This window comes from Canis lupus, chromosome 1 (genome assembly GCF_048164855.1).
Source record: "Canis lupus baileyi chromosome 1, mCanLup2.hap1, whole genome shotgun sequence".
NCBI lineage: Eukaryota > Metazoa > Chordata > Mammalia > Carnivora > Canidae > Canis > Canis lupus.
The window spans coordinates 110,044,399-110,068,093 of NC_132838.1; the positions used below are offsets into that span (position 1 = coordinate 110,044,399).

Consider the following 23,695-nt stretch of genomic DNA (forward strand, 5'->3'; position numbering starts at 1 on the left):
CAAATATCATGATTTCACTCGTGGAATTTAAGAAACAAAACAGAGGATCATAGGGGAAGAGAGGAAAAAATGAAACAAGATGGAATCAGAGAGGGAAACAAACCATAAGGAGACTCTTTATGATAGGAGACAAGCTAAGGGTTGCTGGAGGGGAAGAGGGGTAGCAGGATGGGGTAACTGGGTGATGGGCATTAAGGAGGACACACTGTGTAATGAGCACTGGGTGTTACATAAGATTAATGAATCACTGACCTCTCTCTCTGCAATTAAAATTACACTATATGTTAATTAATTGAATTTAAATAAAAAATTTAAAAACTTTTTTAATTTAGAGAATTAGTTTTGGAGTGGGAACCAAGATGTGTATGTCACTGGGCCCGAGCTGGGAAACTGAATGGGGCGGGGGGGGGGGGGGGGGGGGGGGGGGAGGGACTGAGCCTGGGAATGTGGAATGAGTGTTGTTATGAGGGAGTCTTGGCTCCATTCAGTGCCCAGGTGGAAACTCTTGAGCACCTCAAGCTGGGTTAGGGCCAAGCTGCAGCCATGGGAAGCCTTGAGTAGACCAGGAAGCAGCAATGAGTCAGTTAGGAACACTTTGCTTTCAGGAGCTCACACCTCCTGAGCAGACCAGCCAGTCCCCTCCTAGAGAAACTATGTGCTAGTGATTCCTGAAGAATCTGAAGAGCTAGCTGAAGGGTGGCCTGATCTGAATGCCCAATCAGAAACTGGTGACAAAAGGTTGGGGCAGCTGCCTACAGAAATTCCCGAGTTGATCGCTCTCTCCTTCACTGTCCTAGAGCCTCTTCAGAAGCGATGACACCACGAAGCTCCATCTTAGGTAAGGAGGACCCCGAATGCTAGCATCATCTCACCCCATCCCCAGTGCAGCTCCCAAATCTCAACATCATTCCCATCTCCTCCCCACCCCTGGTCGCCTCAGGAGCATCTCACCTCATCTTGCCCCACCGCTCCATTCTTAGACAATCCAGAAACCTTCTGTCTGGGAGCCAAGGCTGAGGACTCAAGTCTTCCCTGATTGCCCCTCACCTGGCAGGCTGCAGCTACACAGGGCCTGGCTGAGGAAACCAAAATCCACACCTTTAAATCCCCCTAACCTGGGGCTTCTTCCATACTCATCTGCCTTCCCTGAGGACCCCTTGACCACTTTCTCCACCCCATGTTCCACCTTGCAATATGATTCATAAGAAATATTTATTTGGTCATTGAGATAACCAAAATATATTTCCCATGGTATATCTGGTCTTCAGCATTCCTGAAAATGATTCAGAGACATAAAGGTGAGATGGGTGCCTTATTAATGAAGGTGACTTTTGGACCCAAGCATGGGAGCTGGTAGCCAGGAGGACCAACCCTGTGCATGAAGGAGTGGAACTTTTATTCCCACCTTCCCTAGCTCCAGGGAGGGGAGAGGAGCTAGACACTGAATCAGCCAACGGCCAATGACTTTGTCAATCATGATTTTTCAATGAAGCCCCATGAAAACCCAAAGGGATTGGGTTTGGAGGGCTTCCAGATTGGTGAATCCATGGGCTCTGACGAGGGTGGCGCATCTGGAGGGGGATGGATGGTCCACAACCCCTCCCCAGACCTCACCCTATGTATCTTTTCATTTGGCTATTGATTCCTATCCTTTATCACATCCCTTAATAAACCAGTAAATGTAGGTAAATGTTCCCTTGAGTTTTGTGAGCCACTCTAGTAAACTGAAAGAACCTAAGGAGAAGGTTGCTGGAATCTCCAATCTGTAGCCGATGGGTCAGAAGCAGAGGTACTGGCCTGGGGCTTGTAACTAGCATCTGCGGGGTGCCATGGGGTATGGTCTTGTAGGACTGAGCCCTTAACCTGTTAGAATCTGATTCTATCTCTGCACAGACAGTGTCAGAATGGAGTTGAATTAGCAGACACTGCTGATACCTTGGAATTTGTTTGGTGTTATGTGTGCAGGAAGCCCCCCCCATGTTGCAATTCGGTTTGGGAACTGTGCAAGAGCCCCCTTTTCTTTCTCCCACAGTTCCTGTCTGCATAGCACTCTTCTTCCTCCAGTGTTCACAAGCAGTAACAGGTAAGGACAAAGAATGAGGAGGGAGGAGGCTGCCCTTGGAAAGTGGGTATCTGTTCCTCCTTGGACTCACATCATCAGTGTCTCCACCAGATGCCCCCGTGGGCTCAGGGCTGTGGCTGTGCCAGCCTGCTCCCCGGTGTGGGGATCAGATCTACAACCCCCTGGAGCAGTGCTGTGACTATGACACCGTCCTGCCTCTGAACCGGACTCGTCTCTGTGGCCCCAACTGCACCTTCTGGCCCTGCATGGAGCTCTGCTGTCCTGACTCCTTCGGCTCCCAGAAGTTTGTCGTGAAGTTGAAGGTACTGGGTGACAAGTCCCAATGCTTCTCATCCCCTATCTCCACGAACTGCCCCAGGTAAAGGCCCCTAACTGCTCATGACTGAGGGAAGGAAGGAGGGATGAGGGACACAGAAGGTCATAAGAGGATGCTCTGTTCTGCTGTTTAATTTTTTAAGTTTATTTATGCAATCTCTACACCCAGTGTGGAGCTTGAACTCCTGACCCCGAGATCAAGAGCCGCACACTCTAATTACTGAGCCAACCAGACTGCCTCTCCTGCCCCAGCCCTGTCCTGTTGTTCTCTCTCTGCCCATTTCTGGAATCTTTCCATTCTTTTCCTTGTCGGTGTCTCATAATTTCCTAATTTTTCTTTCTCTGTGGCTAAAGGAAACCTTTCTAGATGAGCTCCTTATGAAAATGTGATGATGTTTTCCACATGCCAGCAGACACCCCAACCTACACCACTAGCTTCCCCCCTCCACCCCCCAGAGAAGCTGATTGTGGGCTGGCCCTGTGCTGCCCATCTTGGGACACTCAGAGACTCCTTCACGACCTACATTGCCTTGTGCCTCAGTCCCTCATCTGTAAAACAGGGATGATACCATCTTCCTGAGGTGCTGAGGCATCATAAGGAAGATGCTTGGGATTTGAGTTTTGGGGTATTAGTATTAATATAAGGATGAGATGAAAACCCTTTTCTAGAAAATTTTGCATGTGTATCTTGAAATGGAAAAAATAAATTAAAAAAAAGAACAGAAATCAACCAAAGACCTGTGAAATTTAGAAAGCAGTTTCTAGAAGATCTGATGGCTTCACGTTGCATGAATTTATAAAATCAAGACTTCTCTTTTCATTTTCTTACTGTCTTAATCCCCTCTGAAACTGAATAAAGTCAACCTCACTTAAAATGGAGTCAGGAGGGCAGCCTGGGTGGCTCAGCGGTTTAGCACCTGCCTTCAGCCCAGGGCTTGATCCTGGAGATCCGGGATCAAGTCCTACGTTGGGCTCCCTGCATGGAGCCTGCTTCTCCCTCTGCCTGTGTCTCTGCCTCTCTCTCTATGTCTATCACGAATAAATAAATAAAATCTGTGCAAAACAAAAAATGGAGTCAGGAGGGGCGCCTGGGTGACTCAGTCAGTTGATTATCTGCCTTTGGCTCAGGTCATGATCTCAGGGTCCTGGGATCGACCCATGTTGGGCATCCTGCTCAGCAGGGAGTCTGCTTCTCCCTCTTCCTCTGCTCCTCCCCCACTGTGCTCTCTCCCCCTCTTTCAAATAACTAAATAAAATCTTTTTTTAAAAAAATGGAGTCAGGAGCCCAGAAGGGGAAACTTTCATGTTATACCACACATAACCCTTCACAGAACTAACTGGGAGAAGCCTATGTGACTACCTCAGCAAGAGGAAGACTCTGTCCTGGCAAGAACGCAGCCAGTGAGACTGTCACAGTGCAGTCAATGAGAAGCCTCTGCACTGAGAACCCCCAGTTTACTCCAATGGGCCTCTCCTATATAACAGTCTCGCCCACCTTCCCACTTTCCTCTGTAAAGGATGAGTCTCCCCTTTGTTTTCTAGACTTGCCTGTGGTTTTGCCAGGGCTCATGTGTGTCAGATTCCAATTCTCTGTTCCCGAAAAAAAAATGGGGGGTGAGGGCGCTGGTAAAATAACTGATATTTTTATTTCTAACTTCAACTATCTACAAAATGAGATAAAATCACTATCTTGAAAAGACAGCTGCCCACCCACGTTTGCTGTGGCACGTTTGCTATGGCCAAGATATCCATATCCAACAACCTAAAAGCCCACTGACAGATGAACAGATAAATAAAGAAAATGTGGTATACATCATAAATACAACGCACTACCATTCAACCATGAAAGAGGAAATCTTGCCATTTGTGACAACATCAATGAACCAGGAAGGCATTATGCTAAATGAAAGAAGCCAAGCAGAGAAAGACAAATAGCACAGAATATCATTTATACGTAGAATATACAACAACAAAAAGCTGATTTCACAGAAACAAAGCAGAGATAGAATGGTGGGTGCCATGGGCTGGGAGGAGGCAGAAATGAAGATTGAGGTCAAAACCACACACTTTTCTAATATAACTTCTGAGAGGGGGGATCTCTGTATGGCTCAGTGGTTTAGCGCCTGCCTTTGGCCCAGGGCATGATCCTGGAGTCCCGGGATTGAGTCCCACATCAGGCTCCCTGCATGGAGCCTGCTCCTCCCTCTGCCTGTGTCTCTGCCTCTCTCTGTCTCTCATGAATAAATAAAACCTTAAAAAAAAAAGTTCTGAGGGGCACCTGGGTGGCTCAATTGGTTAAGTGTCTGGCTTCAGCTCAGGTCATAATCTTGGGGTCCAGGGATCGAGCCTCATCCTCTCCCTCTGCCCCTTGCCCCACTAATGCGCTCTCTCAAATCAATGAAATCTTAAAAAAAAAAAAAAAGAATAAGTTCTGAGGCTCTCACATACAGTTCAGTGACGACAGTCAATAATATATACGGTATTATATACTTAAAAGTTGCTATGAGATCTTAAGCAGTCTGAAAACACACACACACAAAGGTCTTGATGAATGTTATCTTAGTAATCATCCCACTATAAATATATATTGTGAAAATGAGTAATGGCAAATCTCATTAAAATGAAGTGGGGAGGGCAGGCCAGGCGGCTCAGCGATTTAGCACCTCCTTCAGCCCAGGGTGTGATCCTGGAAACCCTGGATCAAGTCCCATGTCAGGCTCCCTGCATGGAGCCTGCTTCTTCCTCTGCCTGTGTGCCTCTCTCTCTCTATCTCTCTGTGTGCGTGTCTCTCATGAATAAATAAATAAAATTTAAATAAATAAATAAATTTAATTACATTAAATGAAGTGGGGAGGTCTGGGCAGGAGTTCTCACATCCCACCATTCACAGTCAATTGCACACCCAACAGGAAGAGAGAAACCTGACCTTGCATGAACTTTATCTTGCACGTGGATACCAGTTACCAGCAGAAGGAAGCTGCTTTCCTCATCCCTCCAGGCAACAGCTCCTCCAGTGAGAAACCACCACACTTGGAATTCCAGATGCCTGTAGTTTGACCACTGCTTGTTTGTCCGGGATTGCAGTTCTCTTTTATTCTCCCAATAAATCCATCTTCTGCTGATAAAATAACTGGCCAAGTCTATTTTTAAAGCTAAGAATGATGTAGAAAGTGTTGGGGGTTCAGAGCTAAAGGCCAACAAAGAATTCTTGAGTCATCTTCAGTGCATAAAAGGTGGTTTAATTAAAGCATGGGGACAGGACCTGTGGGCAGAAAGAGCTGCACTGGGTTGTGATGGGTGACTGATTATATACTTTCAAGTTGGAAGGGGGTTACCCACAGCACAAACCTCCCAGGCATTTTGCAAACAAGGTTTCCAGGACCCTAAGGAGGCTGGCTATTGTTAGGAAAAGGTCATTTATTAATGTTTAGTAAAAACTCAGTCACGAGACCCTCCAGATGTATACAGTTGGCCAATGCTTGGAGTATAAGCGCCAACATACATCTTGGTGGGGGGTGTGGGACAGAGACAAAGGAAGTTTCCAAAAGGAATTTCTATATGTTTAAAGGAGACTCACAGGATCCTGGGGAGTGTCAGGCTAAGGCTGCCTTTTGCCCTTAGCATAGTGTCAACATCAAGGCAGCTGAGTCCCTGGAGGAAGGTAGCTGCCTGTTTCAAGGACTTGTCAGGGGCTGTACGCAGTAAGGAAATTCAATAATTTCTCTTCTGCCTTTGTTTCCCATATCAACAACACACAAATGTATACATGTATAAAATCATGCCATTGAATACTTTAAAACATACCAAATGAACATTTGTCAATCATCCCTCAATAAAGCTGAATAAGCATTTAAATGGGATCATTTTATTTTATTTTATTTTTATTTTTTTTTTAATTTTTATTTATTTATGATAGTCACAGAGAGAGAGAGGCAGAGACATAGGCAGAGGGAAAAGCAGGCTCCATGCACCGGGAGCCTGACGTGGGATTCGATCCCGGGTCTCCAGGATCGCGCCCTGGGCCAAAGGCAGGCACCAAACCGCTGCGCCACCCAGGGATCCCTAAATGGGATCATTTTAATGAACAAAGCATGACTCATGGAATATAATTACAAAGTAGCTTTTGTTTTCACACCTCTTTTTACATTTTATTTCCCCTTGTAATGCTAGGTGTTCCCCTGTCCCTGGATAAAAAAAAAAAAAAAAAATCCCTGGAAATCTCCTGGTCACTTTTAATAAAATATTAATAAATATCCTCCTCTGACCAATTTAAAATGGCCAGGGGCTCCTGGGTGGCTCCGCTGGTGGCCGACTCTTGCTTTCCACTCAGGTTAGGATCTCAGGGTCATGAGATCAAGCCCCCTGTTGGGTTCTACACTGGGGTGTGGAACCTGCTTGGATCCTCCCTTCCCTCTGCCCCTACCCACCCCCTAACAACCAACCCCCACAGGCTTTCTCTCTTAAAAAAAAAAGTTAAAAAACAAAGTAAAAGTAAAATGTCCAGAAGCATGTGGCATGTGTAAAAGTGAAAACAACCATCCTGACCACAAGCTACATTTCACTATCCTTAGCTCTGGCCAGCAGGAAAAGTAGAAGCCTGAACCTGAGGAAGAAATGTTGGCACCTTTTACTTTTTGCTCTGTCACACCCTTTTATGAATCTTCCTTAGTTTCTGAACCTACCGCTGAAGGAACTTTGGGAGGGATGACAGTAAAGCCTAGGGAGTTCCAAGGCAGGGGCAGTGAAGTTCCTCCTCCACCAGAACCATCCTGGTCGTCTAACACTGACACCCCGTGGGCTTTGCAAATATTTAAAGCTGCTTCTTTCCGTTCAGGGTGCATTTTACCTCCTACACAGACACGTATTTGTCTCTCACCTGACCTTCCTTTGAGGAGGGCAAGCACCTCCGCTTGCTTATCTACATTCCTTATCAGCCTTGAAAAGCCAGCAACCAAAATCCAGCAGCAGCTAGGCTGGCGGGCGTCCCGCAGGTGTCCGTGCAGCTGCAGCAGATGGGCCTCTGCCAGCCAGAGGTGCTGGCTCTTCCAACGCACCGGCTACGGCCTGAGGGACGCCAGGGCCTGGGCGGAGCAGACACGGGCATGGGGGTACGAACCCCACGTGTGAGACCTGAGATCTCGGTCTAGATAAAGGGAGGCACACGGATTTCCGCCCCGTGGAAGATGCACCTGTGTAACCTGCCCAGGTGCGGCCACGCGGGTCACGACTCTCCGGACTCCACTCCAGAAACGCGGAACTTGGGCTGCCTGACGCCCAAAAGGTGGCGGAGACCTGATGGGAGTCCCAGGCTCCCAAAAGGGGCTGTGAAGGGGGAGCGCAGCCCCAAGCAAGGGTAGTCCTAGCCACCGAATTCGGCAGCGTCCCAGGTTCCAGGAGGCCCGTGGTGACCCCCCAGTAGGCCCCCTCGGCGGAAACATGGCGACCCCTCCGCCGCAGCAGCAGCGCGCATGTGCGAGCTCTACTGGGGGCGCCTGCGCACTGCAGGGCTGTTCCACGCGGCCCTCTCAGGCTCCTCCTACCAGGCGGGAGGGCAGCTGGGGATGCTGGCTGGGAGGTGCCGGGAGGGAGCTGCGCACCCTTTGAGCGACAGTGTAAATGCAGTATGTTATTATGCTTGGTGCACATGAAATCCGCCCTTGATCCCATGATTGGATGATGTTATAACCCATATTAAAACTAAGTGACCGGGGGCGCCTCGGTGGCTCAGTCCGTTAAGCATCTGCCTTTGGCCCAGGTCATGATCCCAGGGTCCTGGGATCCAGACCCGCAAGGGGCTCATTACTCGCTGGAGAGCCTGCTTCTCCCTCTCTCTCTGCCTGTCACTATCCCTGCTTGTGCTCTCTCAATGTCTCTCTCTGTCAAATAAATAAAATCTGAACAAAATAAATAAAATCTAAACAAACAAACAGAAAACCTAAATGATAAAAAAAAAAAAAAAAAAAAGCACACCAATCCTTGAGGAGGTGAAAAGCCATTGATGCCTCTGGATAGCAAGGTCCTGGTGGTCTATGTTAAACTTGTTCATCCAAGTTGATGGTGGGGGGCAGTGAGCAGAAAAAAGATTCAGGATAAGTTTTAGCCGCCTCTCCGTGGGAAGCTGACCTCAGGTAATCTTCTCTCCACACAGTTTCTTTGGAACCAACCCGGGTTAAGATAAATGTGGAGTGTCAACTATGTTATCAGACAACATTGTCATTAAGAGGACACTTGATCTGGACTAAAAAAAAACTGTGAGTGTGTTAACAGAAAGAGTTAGGGATCCTTAGAAAAAGAAAGACAGACATAGCTTTCTTGATATAAGGAAAGTTATTTTAGCTGCCCCCACCCCCTATCTTGTGAAAGAATGAAGAACAAAGAGCCAGGAGGTTGACTAATGGTATCAGAACAATGAATCACTGTTAAGACTCCTAGTGTTCATTCATAAGGGAAGACAGCCTTATGCACACTGATTAGTTATCTTTGCTGCTAAACTCCTTTGAGCTCTCAGATACTGGACTAAGAGGAGCCAGAATTGACGATGCTTACCCTTGCCAATTCTGGTGAACTTGACCTGGACTCAGTCATTTCAAGATGATTTTTGCCCCAATTCCATGCTGTATTCCCCATTGCGCAAGCCCCTTCGTGAATATGGATACACTCTTAGCCTAAAACTTCCCCAATTTTGTTCAGGGAGACTCTATTTTGGGAAAGATCCCCAGTGTTCTCCTTTACTTGTCGCAAATAAAACCTTTTTTTCCCCTATCCTTTAGCTTAGTTGTGTCTTTTGGTTCAGCAGCATCAAGAGGCCAACAGGTGAATCCAGTTTCAGGTAACAAATGGACACATAGGGATCCCTGGGTGGTGCAGCGGTTTGGCGCCTGCCTTTGGCCCAGGGCTCAATCCTGGAGACCCGGGATCGAATCCCACGTCGGGCTCCCGGTGCATGGAGCCTGCTTCTCCCTCTGCCTATGTCTCTGCCTCTCTCTCTCTCACTGTGTGCCTATCATAAATAAATAAAAATTAAAAAAATAAAGTTGCTTAAAAAAAAAACAAATGGACACATAGATGCAGACAGGGTATCTACTTTCAGGGAAAGACAACAAAGAATAGTTTAAGAGATAAGCCTTGGTTTTCCTGGATGGAGTTTCTTGTTTCTGAGCCTAACACTTGTATGTTTTGGGAGCTACACTGCGTTTCCCTGTTCTATGCCTGTTTTCTATTTATAACCACTATCTATGACGAGCAGCAGATTTCTTCAGTTCAGGTTGATGTTCACACACACAAGGCATGACGGGCTGCAGGTTGGCAGAGTAGAGTTAAAAAGACATAAGAGGGAAACCCACCATGGCTTCTTGACAGCATCAGACACATCTTTGTCGGGAAGCCTTCCAACTATCTAGATGGTGCTTTCTAGACTCCAAAACAGGCAGCTCAGCTGAAAGGGGTAAGCCCTGTGGTTGGAAGTGTGAACAATCTCACCTGCACATCCTCATTTACAACAGGAACTATTAGCATGTATCAGCCCACAAGGGTAGCTTCCAAAGTACACAAGTATCATACTCAGAAACAAGAAACGTCATTCGGGAAAACAAAAACTTATTTCTGAAGCCATTTTTTTCTTTTTTTAATATTTTATTTATTCATGAGAGACACAGAGAGGCAGAGAGACAGGCAAAAGGAGAAGCAGGCTCCCTCAAGGAGCCCGATGTGGGACTTGATCCCGGACCCCAGGATCACGCCCCAAGCTGAAGGCACACATTCAACCACTGAGCCACCCAGGCATCCCTGAAGCCATTTTTTTTTTTCCTAACAGATCCAGACCCTCTGGATCTACATGTCCATTCACAGCTCACGTAGTCCAGATCAGGGGTCTTTTTCATGATAAACAATGTTGCCTATAACAAAGGTGACATCCCACATTTATCTTAACCCAGGATGGTTCCAAAGAAACAGTACTAAGAGAAGATCATGAAAAAGTCTTGTGGCTGGGGCACCTGGGTGGCCTAGTGGTTGAGTGCCTACCTTCAGCTCAGGTTGTGATCCTGGGGTCCTGGGATCAAGTCCTGCATCCAGCTCCCCTCAGGGAGCCTGCTTCTCCCTCTGCCTATATCTCTGTCTCTCTCCCTGTCTCTCATGAATAAATAAATAAAATCTTTAATTAAAAAAAAAAAAAAACTTGTGACTACTGCCCAAACTTCTTGGAATACTTGCTCATGGAGCTCAGTTGCCAGGCTGTGAGGAAGCCCCAGCAGCCATGTGGCCAGGCCCATGTGGGCAGGAACTAAGTAAGGTCCCTAACCAGATTCCTAGATTGAGCTCCTAGAGGACATCCAGCACTAGCTTCCCAAGCACACAAATGGACATTCTAGAAGCAAATCCTCTGGGCCTAGTCAAGCCACCCCAGCTTACTTCACGTGAAGGAAAAATTAACCTACCCAAACTGTATTTTTGTTAGGAAAAGCAATGATTGTTGTTTTTTAAGCTGTGAATCAAAAGGATGAGAACCCAGCTCCCTTTCAGGGCAGATTAATGGAAGAATCTTTCCAGAAGTATACTAACACAGACCCCAATTCTCCAGGACAATCATTATTGACTGTGCATTTTTTTCCAGTTAGCCTGCAGCAGATATCAGGAGAAAATTACAGAAAGCAACTTCCAGGCCCTAAACCCCTGTGAACCAATCGTTGAATATGGCTTTTGCTGTCTGTAGTAATAGGGATAGGGCAGGAAAGGAGGACAAGTTTGTTCAAAATAAGCAGAATGCCCAGTTCTCAGCTGTGGCATTGAAGACCCTAGTGTCCCATGATCACCCAATACAAAAGCCTACAAGGCCAAAATCTGGCAAAGCCAAGCTAGAGTCCCAGCTCACAAAAGGCTGGGACCTAATGAGTGTGCCTTCTGTAAGAAGGATGGCCATTGCAAAAAAGGCTTTCCCCACCTCTGAAACCTTTGTTGCCTGAAGTTACAGAGAACCAAAGGGACCTGAGCTCTCCTACAGCTCCCCTGGACATCTCCACATAACATACCAGAAGCTTCAGGTAATCCTTGACATGACAGGTAAGAAAAATGAATTTTTCCCAGACATGAGAGCCAACTACTCTGTCCTCACTCAAGCGTACAGGGCCTCTATTCCACCTGGACAACAAAGAATTGTTTAAGAGATGATCCTTGGTTTTCCTGGATGGAACAGATGGACAGCCACAGGAGAGATGATTTACTTGTCCACTAGCTTGTGGCAGGGCTCTCTTGAGCTTTCCCATAGCTTTCTGTGGTTACCTAAATGCATTACTACTTTTACTGGGGAAAAACATATTTTAAACAAATGATTCAGAGAACTGAGAAGCAATCAGAGGAAATTTGTTTTACAGGAGAAAGAGATAACAAATGGGGGAAAAAAAGAGAACTGAGTTAGTCGCAACTTTGAATCTGCCTTCACTTCCCTTCCTCCCGTTCTTGCATCACCAATGGGTGCAGCTCTTATAACCAGCTCCTAGACCACCCTCAGTGCCTCAGTATTGGCTCCTACTCCTCCTACCCTCACTATCGAGGAGCAAAGAGTACCCCAATTGATGGGCCACCTCTTTTTGTGGTTCAAATTCCTCCCTGGACTTAGAGCACCAACTTTAGTTTCCCCATAGGAGTCTCAAGTAAAAATGTTGGGAACAAACTGATTGACTTTTAGGTGGACCTAGGTGCAGTATCTTCAGTATTTAAACTAATTTAAATTTGTTAGGTCTTTTTTCAAAAATATTTTATTTATTTATTCTGTGTAGAGCCACAAAAAGAGAGGCAGAGACACAGGCAGAAGGAGAAGCAAGCTCCCTGAGGGGACCCTGACTCGGAACTCAGTCCTAGGACCCCAGGATCATGACCTGAGCCAAAGGCAGATGCTTAACTACTGAGCCACCCAAGTGCCCTTAAATTTGTTAGTTTAATTAAGGTAGACATGTCTTCAGATTTATCGGCGTTAACTATAAAACTTTTATTTTACGAAGGTTTGCTAAAGGTTGAATAAGCTCGTGTTCTTTCCATGGCAATTTGTCACCAAAAAGGAGACTCAAAACGATGGTTAGTTTTGTCTGTCTCAAAAGGTACTTATAGGTAATTGTAAAGATAGCTTTCAAAATCTTTAGTAAGCCAAGACTTTGAAGTTTTGCTAAGTCCAATGATAAATCAGATTGAATTCATTGGACATCTAAGTCTTTTCCAAATAAGATAAAATACTGAAACATTGGTTACTGAACAAAGATTGGTGCTTTTGGCTTCTTACTGCAGAGAAACTGAGAATGCGTGGGTCTGTTGGTAAACATGAGTTATGCTTTTTTTGAAAGATTGTACTACAGAAAAAAAAATGTTTTCAGAAATTATAACATGTATTCATGAATTTCAGATCTAAAGAATTCTGGTGTAACAGTTCATGATTGCTTACTACTTAATTTTCCCTGGAGACTAAGGTTTCTAAGAGTTAAAATTCTGCTAAATGTTATTAAGACTCATAGAGGGGTAGCTGGGTGGCTCAGTCGGTTAGGCATCTGCCCTTGGTTCAGGTCATGATTCCAGGGTCCTGGGATCAAGCCCCCCATCAGGCTCCCTGCTCAGCAGGGAGTCTGCTTCTCCATCTCCCTCTGCCCCTCCCCCTGCTCTTGTTCCCTCTCTCTTTCTCTCTCTCTCTCAAACAAATAAATAAAATCTTTTTTTTAAGGCTGATAATAATAAGGGAGGAACTCTATATGCAAGAAACAATGAATTTTTAATGAGAAAAATATAAGGAATGGGAATACATTTTGTTGAGGGGAAAAGAAAGTAATTGTGTCCTAAAATGAGAATGGTTGTTTGGGGAGAAAAGGCTTAGGACAAAATCTAAATGCAAAAGAAAGTTATAGAAGGTTTGTGAGGGAAAACCTTTGGAGAAGAATTTTAGGTGTGGTCAGGACTGATTGAGATAGAAAAGAACAGAATTTTTTTTTTTTAAGAATTCTTTTTTTTTTTAATTTTTATTTATTTATGATAGGCACACAGTGAGAGAGAGAGAGGCAGAGACATAGGCAGAGGGAGAAGCAGGCTCCATGCACCGGGAGCCCGATCCCGGTGGGATTCGATCCCGGGTATCCAGGATCGCGCCCTGGGCCAAAGGCAGGCGCCAAACCGCTGCACCACCCAGGGATCCCAAAAGAACAGAATTTTAAAAGTACACTGGGGGACGCCTGGGTAGCTCAGTGGCTGATCATCTGCCTTCCTCTCAGGGTGTGATCCCAAGTTCTGGGATGGAGTCCCTCATCAGGCTCCCTGCGAGGAACCTGCTTCTCCCTCTGCCTGTGTCTCTGCTTCTCTCTCTTTCTATGTCTCTCCTGAAAAAATAAATAAATCTTAAAAAAAAAAGAAAGTACACTGGTATGAGACTGAAATTCTACTTTTCTCCCTTGCAAAAACAGAGTTTTCTTGGATTGCTGGTCTTGATAAGAAAATGTAAACCAAGGTTTTTTTTCTTTTCTTTATCTGCCCAGAAAACCAAAGCCTCTGGATTTTTAAATTAAATTAAAATTAGGCGACTTCCCTGACTCGGGCCACCTCTCCGAGTCAGGGGACCTTGCCCGGGAGCACTCCCCATTAAAGCACTCTCGAACCTAAAAAAAATAATAATTAATTAATTAAAATTAAATTAATTAATTAATTTAAAATTTAATTTTAGGTAGGCTCCACACTAGGCTTGAACTCATGACCCTGAGATTGAGACCTGAGATCAAGAGTTGGATGCTTCACTGACTGAGCCACCCAGGCACCCCAAAAGCCTTTATGTTTTGTCTTTACCAGGGCTTTGATTACTGAAAGTTAAAACTTTTCAATATTAAAGAAGCTAAGTTTTGCTAACTATATAACTTCCTGTAGAATCTCTTATCACTTTGGTGAAATATAGAGTTTTATAATGATTTGTAATCCTATTTAGGCATGTGCTTTAAAATAGATATTTTGGAGGTGCCTGGATGGCTCAGTCAGTTAAGCATCTATCTGTCTTGGCTCAGGTCATGATCTCAGGGTCCTGGGATAGAGTCCAATTCGGGCTTCCTGCTCAGCCAGGGTAAGGGGCAGGTGTCTGCTTCTTCCTCTGCCCCTCTGCCTGTTCATGCTCTCTATCTCTCACTCTCAAGTAAGAAAATAAAATCTTAAAAAAAAAAATCCTGAAGTTTTAATGTTTCAATATAAGGTCATCACTTGGTATTCTGATTATTCAAGTGTTATATGTCACAGAAATAACTACATTTCCTTGTCAGCCACATTATAATGAATTTTCATATTAGATTGTTAACAATGTTTTTTTTTCTTTTTTTAAAAGATTTTATTTATTTATTCATGATAGTCACACACAGAGAGAGAGAGAGAGAGAGAGAGAGAGAGGCAGAGACATAGGCAGAGGGAGAAGCAGGCTCCATGCAGGGAGCTCGATGTGGGATTCAATCCCGGGTCTCCAGGATCGCACCCTGGGCCAAAGGCAGGTGCTAAACCGCTGCGCCACCCAGGGATCCCCCGATTGTTAACAATGTTTATTTTTTAGTCTTTTCCCATTTACAGTTATGATTCGGATGCTCTTGCAAAACGAGTATTGTCTCCAAGGGGATTCATGAGAAGGACTTTTAGCAAATATAGGTTTTTGATATCTTTAAAATCATAAAACTAAAATGAATAAGAATTTCTAGAACTAATTTTTTTAAAAAGCTGTATCTGAACAATTAGAATTAGTAACATGGGACTAAAATGAACTGAGGAAGATGATTATAGTTTTTATGGCTCTTGTTTGAAACATTGCTGGCTCTCTAATGTTTGCTCTTCCAGATGAAGGAAATTTTCTCTTAAGATATCCATGACTGGATGGCACCTGGCTGGCTCAACCAATAGAGCACAAGACTCTTGATCTTGGGGTTGTTGGGCATAGAGCTTACTTTTAAAAAAAGATCCATAACTCACGGAAATATGTTAAAGCATCCCTTTGTGAACAAATTGGAATATTTAACTTTTCTCTCTACCTGAACTTACTGAAATTCAAAAAATCTTAATGGGTGTTCTTTCTTCCCTGGCAAGTGTAATTATTTGCATAAATTCAATGAGAATCTGTTCTCCTTGTAACAAAACACCATTCGAAACACGGGTTATATTACCAAGGCTTTGCCTAGAATGTCACATTTGAGAGAGACATGCACAGACTCAGATATGACCGGACAGTTTTAAGGTACTAAGGTTGACTGTATGGAACCAACAGAGCCCCTTGTGAATGTTGCCCTGATACCTTGCTTACGGAGTCCTCAGCAGCCTTATCAGTGAGTAAAGAATGTCACTTTCTGGAAGGTGCAGGAACCCCAGGATTATCTGGGGGAATCTCAAGAAGAGATATTACAGGCAAATCTGATGACATGTATTTGGCTTGGCTCTGGCCTCAAGACACCATTAAAAAGTTCAATCTAGAGATTCCTTATAAAAAGTTCCAGCAAAGTAGATTTTAAAGAATCCTATGATCAGTTGCTATTCTTGCTGAGCTTATGTAAATAATTTGGCCAAATTTGTTAAAATTGGACTTGTTTTTCAAATGAATTAGTCCTGATTTGGCTATCCCTGGAAATAAGAGTGAATTTAGAGAGAAAAATTATGTTTCAATAATACATCCTTGTGGATGCTAGATTCTAGTTTTGATTAATTGTCTTTAATTGTTTGATGTTTGCCTAAGCTAGACAGCCTGAGGGAAGCTTCAGAGAGATTGCCACTATCACTCAAACATAGACTATCTTTGTGCTTATTCCTCTGTGGGGATAATAAAAGGGACCCCATGGGCATATGATTATTTAAACAGCTGGACAGTGGGAGGAACTCCCCACTACTTATGTAACTCAGCTGTCATCTTGATCAAGTCAATGTGGCTGTGATAACAAAATTGTTCCTTAAAAGTCAGAGCGTACCCCACTCCATGGAGTTAACTATGAACTTGTGGAGATAAAGGGTGGCCTCACCTTTATAATTGGACTGGAAAATGCATTTGAGGATGTTCTTATCTCCTGCAACAAATTATCCCCCCACTTGCCAGTGATTCCTCATAATCAGGATATTGTTAAGGCTAGCCATCAGGATACTTGGGTGGCTCAGTGGTTGAGGGTTGGCCTTTGGCTCAGGGCGTGATCCCAGAGTCCTGGGATCAAGTCCCACATTGGGCTCCCTGCATGGAGCCTGCTTCTCCCTCTGCCTGTGTCTCTGTCTCTCTCTCTCTGTCTCTCATGAATAAATAAATAAAATCTTAAAAAAAAAAAAGGCTAGCCATCAAGCAAAGAGGGCTTCTTCTTCTTCTTCTTCTCCTTCTTCTTCTTCTTCTTCTTCTTCTTCTTCTTCTTCTTCTTCTTCTTCTTCTTCTTCTTCTCCTTCTTCAATAAATTACAGGTTTTTGAGAGACACAGAGATAGACAGAGATATAGGCTGAGGGAGAAGCAGGCTCCTTGCAGGGAGCCCGATGCGGGACTTGAACCCAGATTGGGATCACACCCTGAGCTGAAGGCAGATGCTCAACCGCTGAGCCACCTAGGTGTCCCATGGGGCTTCTTTTTTTTAGATATATGTATGTATGTATGTATGTATGTATGTATGTATTTGAGAGAGAGGGAGAGAGTCTCAAGCAGATTCTGCACTCAGTGCAGAGCCCAACACAGCGCTCCATCTCAGGACCCTGAGATCATGACCCGAGCAGAAACCAAGAGCCTGACACTTACCTGATTGTGCCACCTAGATGGCCTGCAAAGAGGGCTTCTTGATGGCTTTACCTCTTACCTTTCTTTGTTCTGAGAGCCACCTCTATCAATGTAAAATCACAACTAGAGGCTTTACCCAAGCATACAGTAGCTACCTTTGACCCAATCCAACACAGAGTCACCCACAAATTCAAAAAGTGGCCCTCTAAAACCTAATGGTCCATGATGTCATGACTACAAATCAAAGAGGAACTTATTATGCTAATATTGAGACTAAATGTTGTGTATACATGCCAAATGACTCTGCTAATTATCCAAAGTTTTAGGAGACATCCATACCCAAATTAAGGCAATATTTCATTCCTGTAGTTCTCTCAATGATTGGATTTATTCCTGGTTTAGCAGAGATGGCTTTCACTATGATAATAATATTTTTGTATGTGTCATTTAAAATATTTTCTAACTTACTATTTTGAAAGTTTTAGACTTACAAAAAAGGTACAAAGACAATAAAGAGTTTTTATCGTTCATAATGTTGACATCTCTACAGACCTTATCTTAATTGTGCCAACTGTCCCCTGATGTCCACTACCTGCTCAGGATCTAATCCAGAATCCCACATTGCATTCAATCGATATGACTCCTTTGTGCCCTTCCATTTGGAATAGTGTTCTGTGTTTCGTTAGAGTCTATATTTGTCTTTTTTTTTCCTTCTCCGATTGACTTATTTCTTTTTTTTTTATAAATTTATTTTTTTTTAATTTTTTTTAAATTTTTTTTTATTTATTTATGATAGTCACAGAGAGAGAGAGAGGCAGAGACACAGGCAGAGGGAGAAGCAGGCTCCATGCACCGGGAGCCCGATGTGGGATTTGATCCCGGGTCTCAGGATCGCGCCCTGGGCCAAAGGCAGGCGCTAAACCGCTGCGCCACCCAGGGATCCCTATTTTTTATTGGTGCTCAATTTGTCAACATATAGAATAACACCCAGTGCTCATCCCATCAAGTGCCCCCCTCAGTGCCCATCACCCAGTCACCCCCACCCCCCGCCCACCTCCCCTGTATTTGTCTATTTAGTATCCATTACAAGGCCAAACTAAAGGTCACATCTCCCCTGTGATCTGTGTTCATGTACTGACCCACCCCATTTATCTATTCTCACATACAGAGCCAATATTGTCCCTGTCCTAAATCAACGCAGAGCCAGGTACCAGACAACTAGAGATTGCTAAAGCCCAGAGCCCAGCAACACTATTCAACTAGTCAATCCTAAGCTGTTTCCCATGCCCTATGTTGCCTTTCCTTTGGAAAACGCAGTAAGTCTCGGTCGCATGATTCCTCTCCTTCCTGCTTCCACTTTGTGACTAAACCTGGCACGTGTCTCATTTCTAGGGAACCTGTGAGTAACATCAAATTCCTTTCAATGGCATTGGGCTATGTCATCACTCAGTAGCCTTCAAACATTGGATACAAATTAGCCAGATACTTCTTTCTTAAAGCTTTTCCTCTCTGGTCAACTTTGAGAGGTCTTGCATGTGTATGCACAGCCTGACTCTCTGCCCACACAGATTTCTGGGGCTCACTCTGTGCGCTTTCTCTTTGATGCCACATAGCTATGAGTTTCCAGCTCCACTCAGTTTCCAGAACAACCTCATTTCTTTTTTTAAAAGATATTTATTTATTTGTTTGTTTGTTTATTTATTTATTTATTTATTTATTCATGAGAGACAGAGAGAGAGAGAGAGAGGCAGAGACACAGACAGAGGAAGAAGCAGGCTCCATGCAGGGAGCCCGACATGGGACTCTATCCCGGGTCTCCAGGATCAGGCCCTGGGCTGAAGGAGGCACTAGACTGCTGAGCCACCCAGGCTGCCCCAACAACCTCATTTCTAAAGGATGACTGCTCTACTCAAAGCCCTGCTACTGGGGATCCCTGGGTGGCTCAGCGGTTTGGCGCCTGCCTTTGGCCCAAGGCGCGATCCTGGAGTCCCGGGATCGAGTCCCACGTCAGGCTCCCAGCATGGAGCCTGCTTCTCCCTCCTCCTGTGTCTCTGCGCCTCTATGTCTCTCTCTATGTCTATCATAAATAAATAAATAAATAAATCTTAAAAAAAAAAAAAAGCCCTGCTACTTGCACAACTCAGTTGGGAAAATGTCTCCAAGGCAGGAAGTTTGATTATCCAGGTACTCACTTTGTGAGTTTCTTTTCTTTCAGAAGTGAAGGTCCTATGCAGTCTTTACCTACTACCTGAAATCAATGGCATCAGCTTAATGCTTGTTGTTATCAGGAAAACTAGTCTGGTGTCAGTTAGTGCCCTCATGACTGTAAGTAGGAGAACCCTCACATTCATTTCAGCAGGTTATTTCAGCAGCGTATACAATTTTAGATTGACTGTATGTTCTTTTTAAAATTTTTATTTATTTATTTATTTATTTATTTATTTATTTATTTATTTACTTACTTAGAGAGAGAGAGAGAGAGAGAGAGAGAGAAAGAGAAAGAGAGCATGAAGGAAAGAGAGGGAAAGAGGGAATGGAAAGAGAATCCCACACAGGCTCCACTCTCAGCTCAGTGCAGAGGCCAGCATTTGGGCTCAACCTCACAACCACAAGATCATGACCTGAGTCAAAATCAAGAGTAGATTGACTGTTATTTTCTTTTACCTCTTTAAAAATGCTATGCTGCCAGTTCTCTGGTTCACTAGGAAACTCCCAGCTAGTTCTGTTCGTGTGCTTGATCAACTAACCAGGCTTGCACTATCAGGACTCCTGATTGCACATCACCTTCTTTCATGCAAGTCACCATTATCTTTCTCTTTACTTCCCCATACCTGTTCGATATAGATCACTTCTTTATTTATTTGTATGTCTCTCTATTTGGTGTGAAACTCCCCTGGGTCTCTAGGTGGGAAAGAAACTGAACCAACTAGACAGATAAGAGAGAACTGAAGGGACGCCTGGATGGCTCAGTGGTTGAGCATCTGCCTTCAGCTCAGTTTGTGATCCTGGGGTCATCCCACAGGGAGCCTGCTTCTCCCTCTGCCTATGTCTCTGCCTTTCTCTGTGTGTCTCTCATGAATAAATATATTTTAGAGAGAGAGGGAGAGAGAGAGAGAGAGAGAACTGGAAACCAGAAAAGGGGTGGTTTTTTGGGGGAAGAATATCATTCTTCTAGAGAAACTGAAAAGTGTCTTCATTTGCAAATGGTGAAAGGAGAGATGAATGTGACTGGCATCATAGTTCAATTCATACAGAAACCTTGAGCTTTCTGACTTGTTTGCGTGTCACTAGAGTGAGGGAAAGCAAACTGGGGAGGAGTGCTGAGCTCAGAGACAGACAGAGAAAGAACCAGATCATGTCCTGGAGTTCCTGGCTCCTGAGAGTCATGATGCTGGGTTCTACATTTGCCAATGTAGAGAGAGTTAGTCATCTACCCCAGAGTTAGGTCTGTAAGGAGTAGAGTGGATTTTCTGTAAGGAGCAAGCCTATTGGGGGCTGTACTTTGTTAGGCAGATATCACAGACCCAGGGGAGTGCAGGGTAATGCCATCACTTGGGGGCCACATGGGAGATTTAGGAAACTGAACCCATTGAACATGACTTGTTTCTTCCCAAGATACAATAACATGAAGAAAAAACAAAAACTTCAACACAAAACACATACTCAGAATAAATCAAATCCTCCTTTATCAAGATAAAGAATACTTTAGACTCACCCACCAAAAAGCAGGCATAGAAGCAGGAATTTCTAGCTGCCTAAACTGGTTCTCAATTTCTTTTTTTTTTTTTTTTTGGTTCTCAATTTCCAAGAGACAATTTATTTTGATAAAGTGCAGATGAGTTGATGACCTAATAGATGTAACTCTCTGATGGGAGTTAGTAATGGTGCTTCTCTATGACAAGCTCTACTGAACAAAGTCTAATTCCCTAGAGGAGGATTAAAACTTTTGATCTGAGTATGGGAGAGTTAAACCAGAAGTTCCTTGAGACTTGCACAATTGCACCATGAGTAACATGTCCAGAAAGAAAATCTCCAACAAACATCACTACCTCTTGTTTGGAAGGCTTGGAATCAGTGTGAATTCTGTTGGAGACCATCCCAAAAAACCATGCACGTTTAAACACTTGGAACTAAAAAACCCTGGGCCCAGCCTTGATCATACTTCTTGTTACATAGGACATAATCAATTAGCATATTGTTTTAGTGTTCCCATTACCATTACATATGACTCAGTGCATCATACCCAATTTGCTTTAGAATTGCTTCTTCTGGGCAGCCCTGGTGGCTCAGCAGTTTAGCACCGCCTTCAGCCCAGGGCCTGATCCTGGAGACCTAGGATCGAGTCCCATGTTGGGCTCCCTGCATGGAGCCTGCTTCTCCTTCTGCCTGTGTCTCTGCCTCTGAGTGTGTGTGTGTGTGTGTGTGTGTGTGTCTCATGAATAAATAAGTAAAATCTTTTTTTAAAAAAAAAGAACCTCTTCTAATGCTGTTACTGGCGAAGCACTCTAATATGCATACAAAGACTTAAGTATTAGAATACTTATTGCCACATTTTAAGGGTAAGACTGAGAAACTGGGGGAAAACTTAGGCAACTTTCAAAAGGTGACAAATGGAATAAATTACAATTTATTTGTAAAGTGGAAATCTAGGCAGCCATAAAAAAAAAAAAAAAAAAACCTGTGTGCTTTTGGGATTTTAAAGGGGTATGTGTAATACTATCTTATTTTATAAACGGAAAAGTGTGATATATGTGTATGTGTATACATACATATAATTTAAAGAAAAATACAAACAGTACATTGTGGGGGTTTGGGGATTTTTTTTTAAGATTTTATTTATTTACTCATGAGAGAGACAGAGAGAGGCAGAGACATAGGCAGAGGGAGAAGCAGGCTCCCTATCGAAAGCCTGATGTGGGACTCGATCCCAGGACTCTGGGATCATGACTGGAGCCGATGGCAGATGCTCAACCGCTAAGCCACCCAGGTGCCTCACAAATAGTACCTTGTAAATGCAGTTACCATGTGGGAGGGGAGGGGGTATAATGAAGAAGGTTATCACCTCTCACTATATAATTTCTAGTTCTCAACAAATGGAACATTTTTCAATAACGTATATTCCTATTGTCTGTATTGTTAAGTGATATGTAAAGATTAAGAAAGATAGGCAAAGAGGGCCACCTGGCTGGTTCAGTTAGTAGAGCATGCGACTCTTAAGGATTTATGTTATTTATTTATTTGAGAGAGAGAGCACAGGGAGGGAAGGCAGAGGGAGAGGATCTCAAGCAGACTCCAAGCTGAGAGTGAAGCCAGATATGGGCCTTGAGCCACAGTTCCTATAGGGCAAGGGAGAAGGCCTAGGGGATGCCAGCACACACAGTGCATTGCACTATAGGAGATGAACCTTATATCTGAAGTCAGGAAATCTGAATTTTTACATAATGGGTGGTAAGCCTGCCTGGCTTTTGTCCTGGATGAAGATCTTACCACTATTACCCAAGACCCTAAACAAATCTGTCCTTCCCGTGGGAGGAAGACACTCCCTCTTATCCTTCAAGGCTATTCACACTATAAACATTCTTGAAAAGAGCCTGGAAATAAAAACAGCCATGCCTCCTTGCAAGACATGAAAAAATGTAAGAGACCTATGGAGAATTGTCACCAACACCAACCAACAATATTAAAACAAAGAAATAGCTACAGTAGTCCCCCCCACTCCATCCATGGTGGGATATTTCCAAGATCCCCAGCGGATGCCTGAAACCGTGGATAGGTACCGAACTCGATATATAGTATGTTTTTTCCTACCCATGCATACCTATGATAAACTTTAAATTATAAATTAGGCACAGCGATAGATTAACAACAACAATAATAAAAGAATGATAACAATATGCTGTAATAAAAGCTATGTGAGTGTAGTCTCTGAGTGACTGTCTCTCAAAATATCTATTGTAATTTCCTCATCCTTCCTGTGATGATGTGAGGTGATAAAATGCCCACGTGACGAGATGAAGTGAGAGGAATGACAGGCATTGAGACATAGCATTAGGCTACTGTTGACCTTGAGATGATTCTTCAGAAGGAGGATTATCTGTCCCCCCCAATAGCAGATAAAGGGGGCCATTGTAAATAAACAAGTCAATAGGGGTACCTGGGTGACTCAGTTGGTTGAGTGTCTGCTTTGGGCTCAGGTCATGAATCCGGGGTCCTGGAATCCAGCTCTGCATCGGGCTCCCTGCTCAGCGGGGAGTCTTCTTCTCCCTCTCCCTCTGCTGCTCCCCCTGCTTGTTCTTGCTTTCTCTGTCAAATAAATAAATAAAATCGTTAAAAAAAATAACAAATGAGTTAATAAAATGGGGCAGGTGGGTGATTTGGGGAAGTCGTTGCCTTTCCTAAGACAACTGTGATAGCCCTGAGTGTGAGGGAAATCACTAGTGTCACAGAAATGTGACCTGGTTTGGATTTTCAAGGCTGCTCAAAATTGCTGGGTGACTCCAGGATAAAACTCAAACTGCTGCCCAGCATGTCCAGCAAGGTCCATCATGATCTGCCCTGCTTGTTCTCCTGCCCCTTC

General features: G+C 44.0%; 1 protein-coding gene and 1 long non-coding RNA gene across 6 annotated transcripts in view; one reads left to right on the forward strand and one right to left on the reverse strand.

The window, feature by feature from the left end:
• Positions 1-23,403, reverse strand: part of LOC140603639 (uncharacterized) — a 49,880-nt gene extending 26,477 nt beyond the window's left edge. The window contains exon 1 of one of the 2 annotated variants that reach the window (XR_012006554.1): positions 23,273-23,403. This is a non-coding gene — a long non-coding RNA (uncharacterized lncRNA). Of the gene's footprint in view, positions 1-7,274; positions 8,013-23,272 lie in introns of those variants that run through there. The other variant, XR_012006555.1, reaches the window with a different exon arrangement.
• Positions 614-5,528, forward strand: LOC140603619 (insulin growth factor-like family member 3). Of its 4 annotated transcripts, none has more exons than XM_072774039.1 (4): positions 614-838; positions 2,033-2,083; positions 2,162-2,385; positions 5,308-5,528. In XM_072774039.1, exons 1-4 carry the CDS (start codon positions 814-816, stop codon positions 5,413-5,415), a joined length of 408 nt encoding a protein of 135 aa, XP_072630140.1. In that variant the 5' UTR covers positions 614-813; the 3' UTR covers positions 5,416-5,528. The 4 variants fall into 4 exon arrangements, with proteins under 4 accessions (XP_072630140.1, XP_072630156.1, XP_072630151.1 ...); XM_072774055.1 differs by having other exon boundaries at positions 642-838; positions 2,162-2,441; XM_072774050.1 differs by having other exon boundaries at positions 653-838; positions 2,174-2,385.
• Positions 23,404-23,695: the final 292 nt, after the last annotated feature.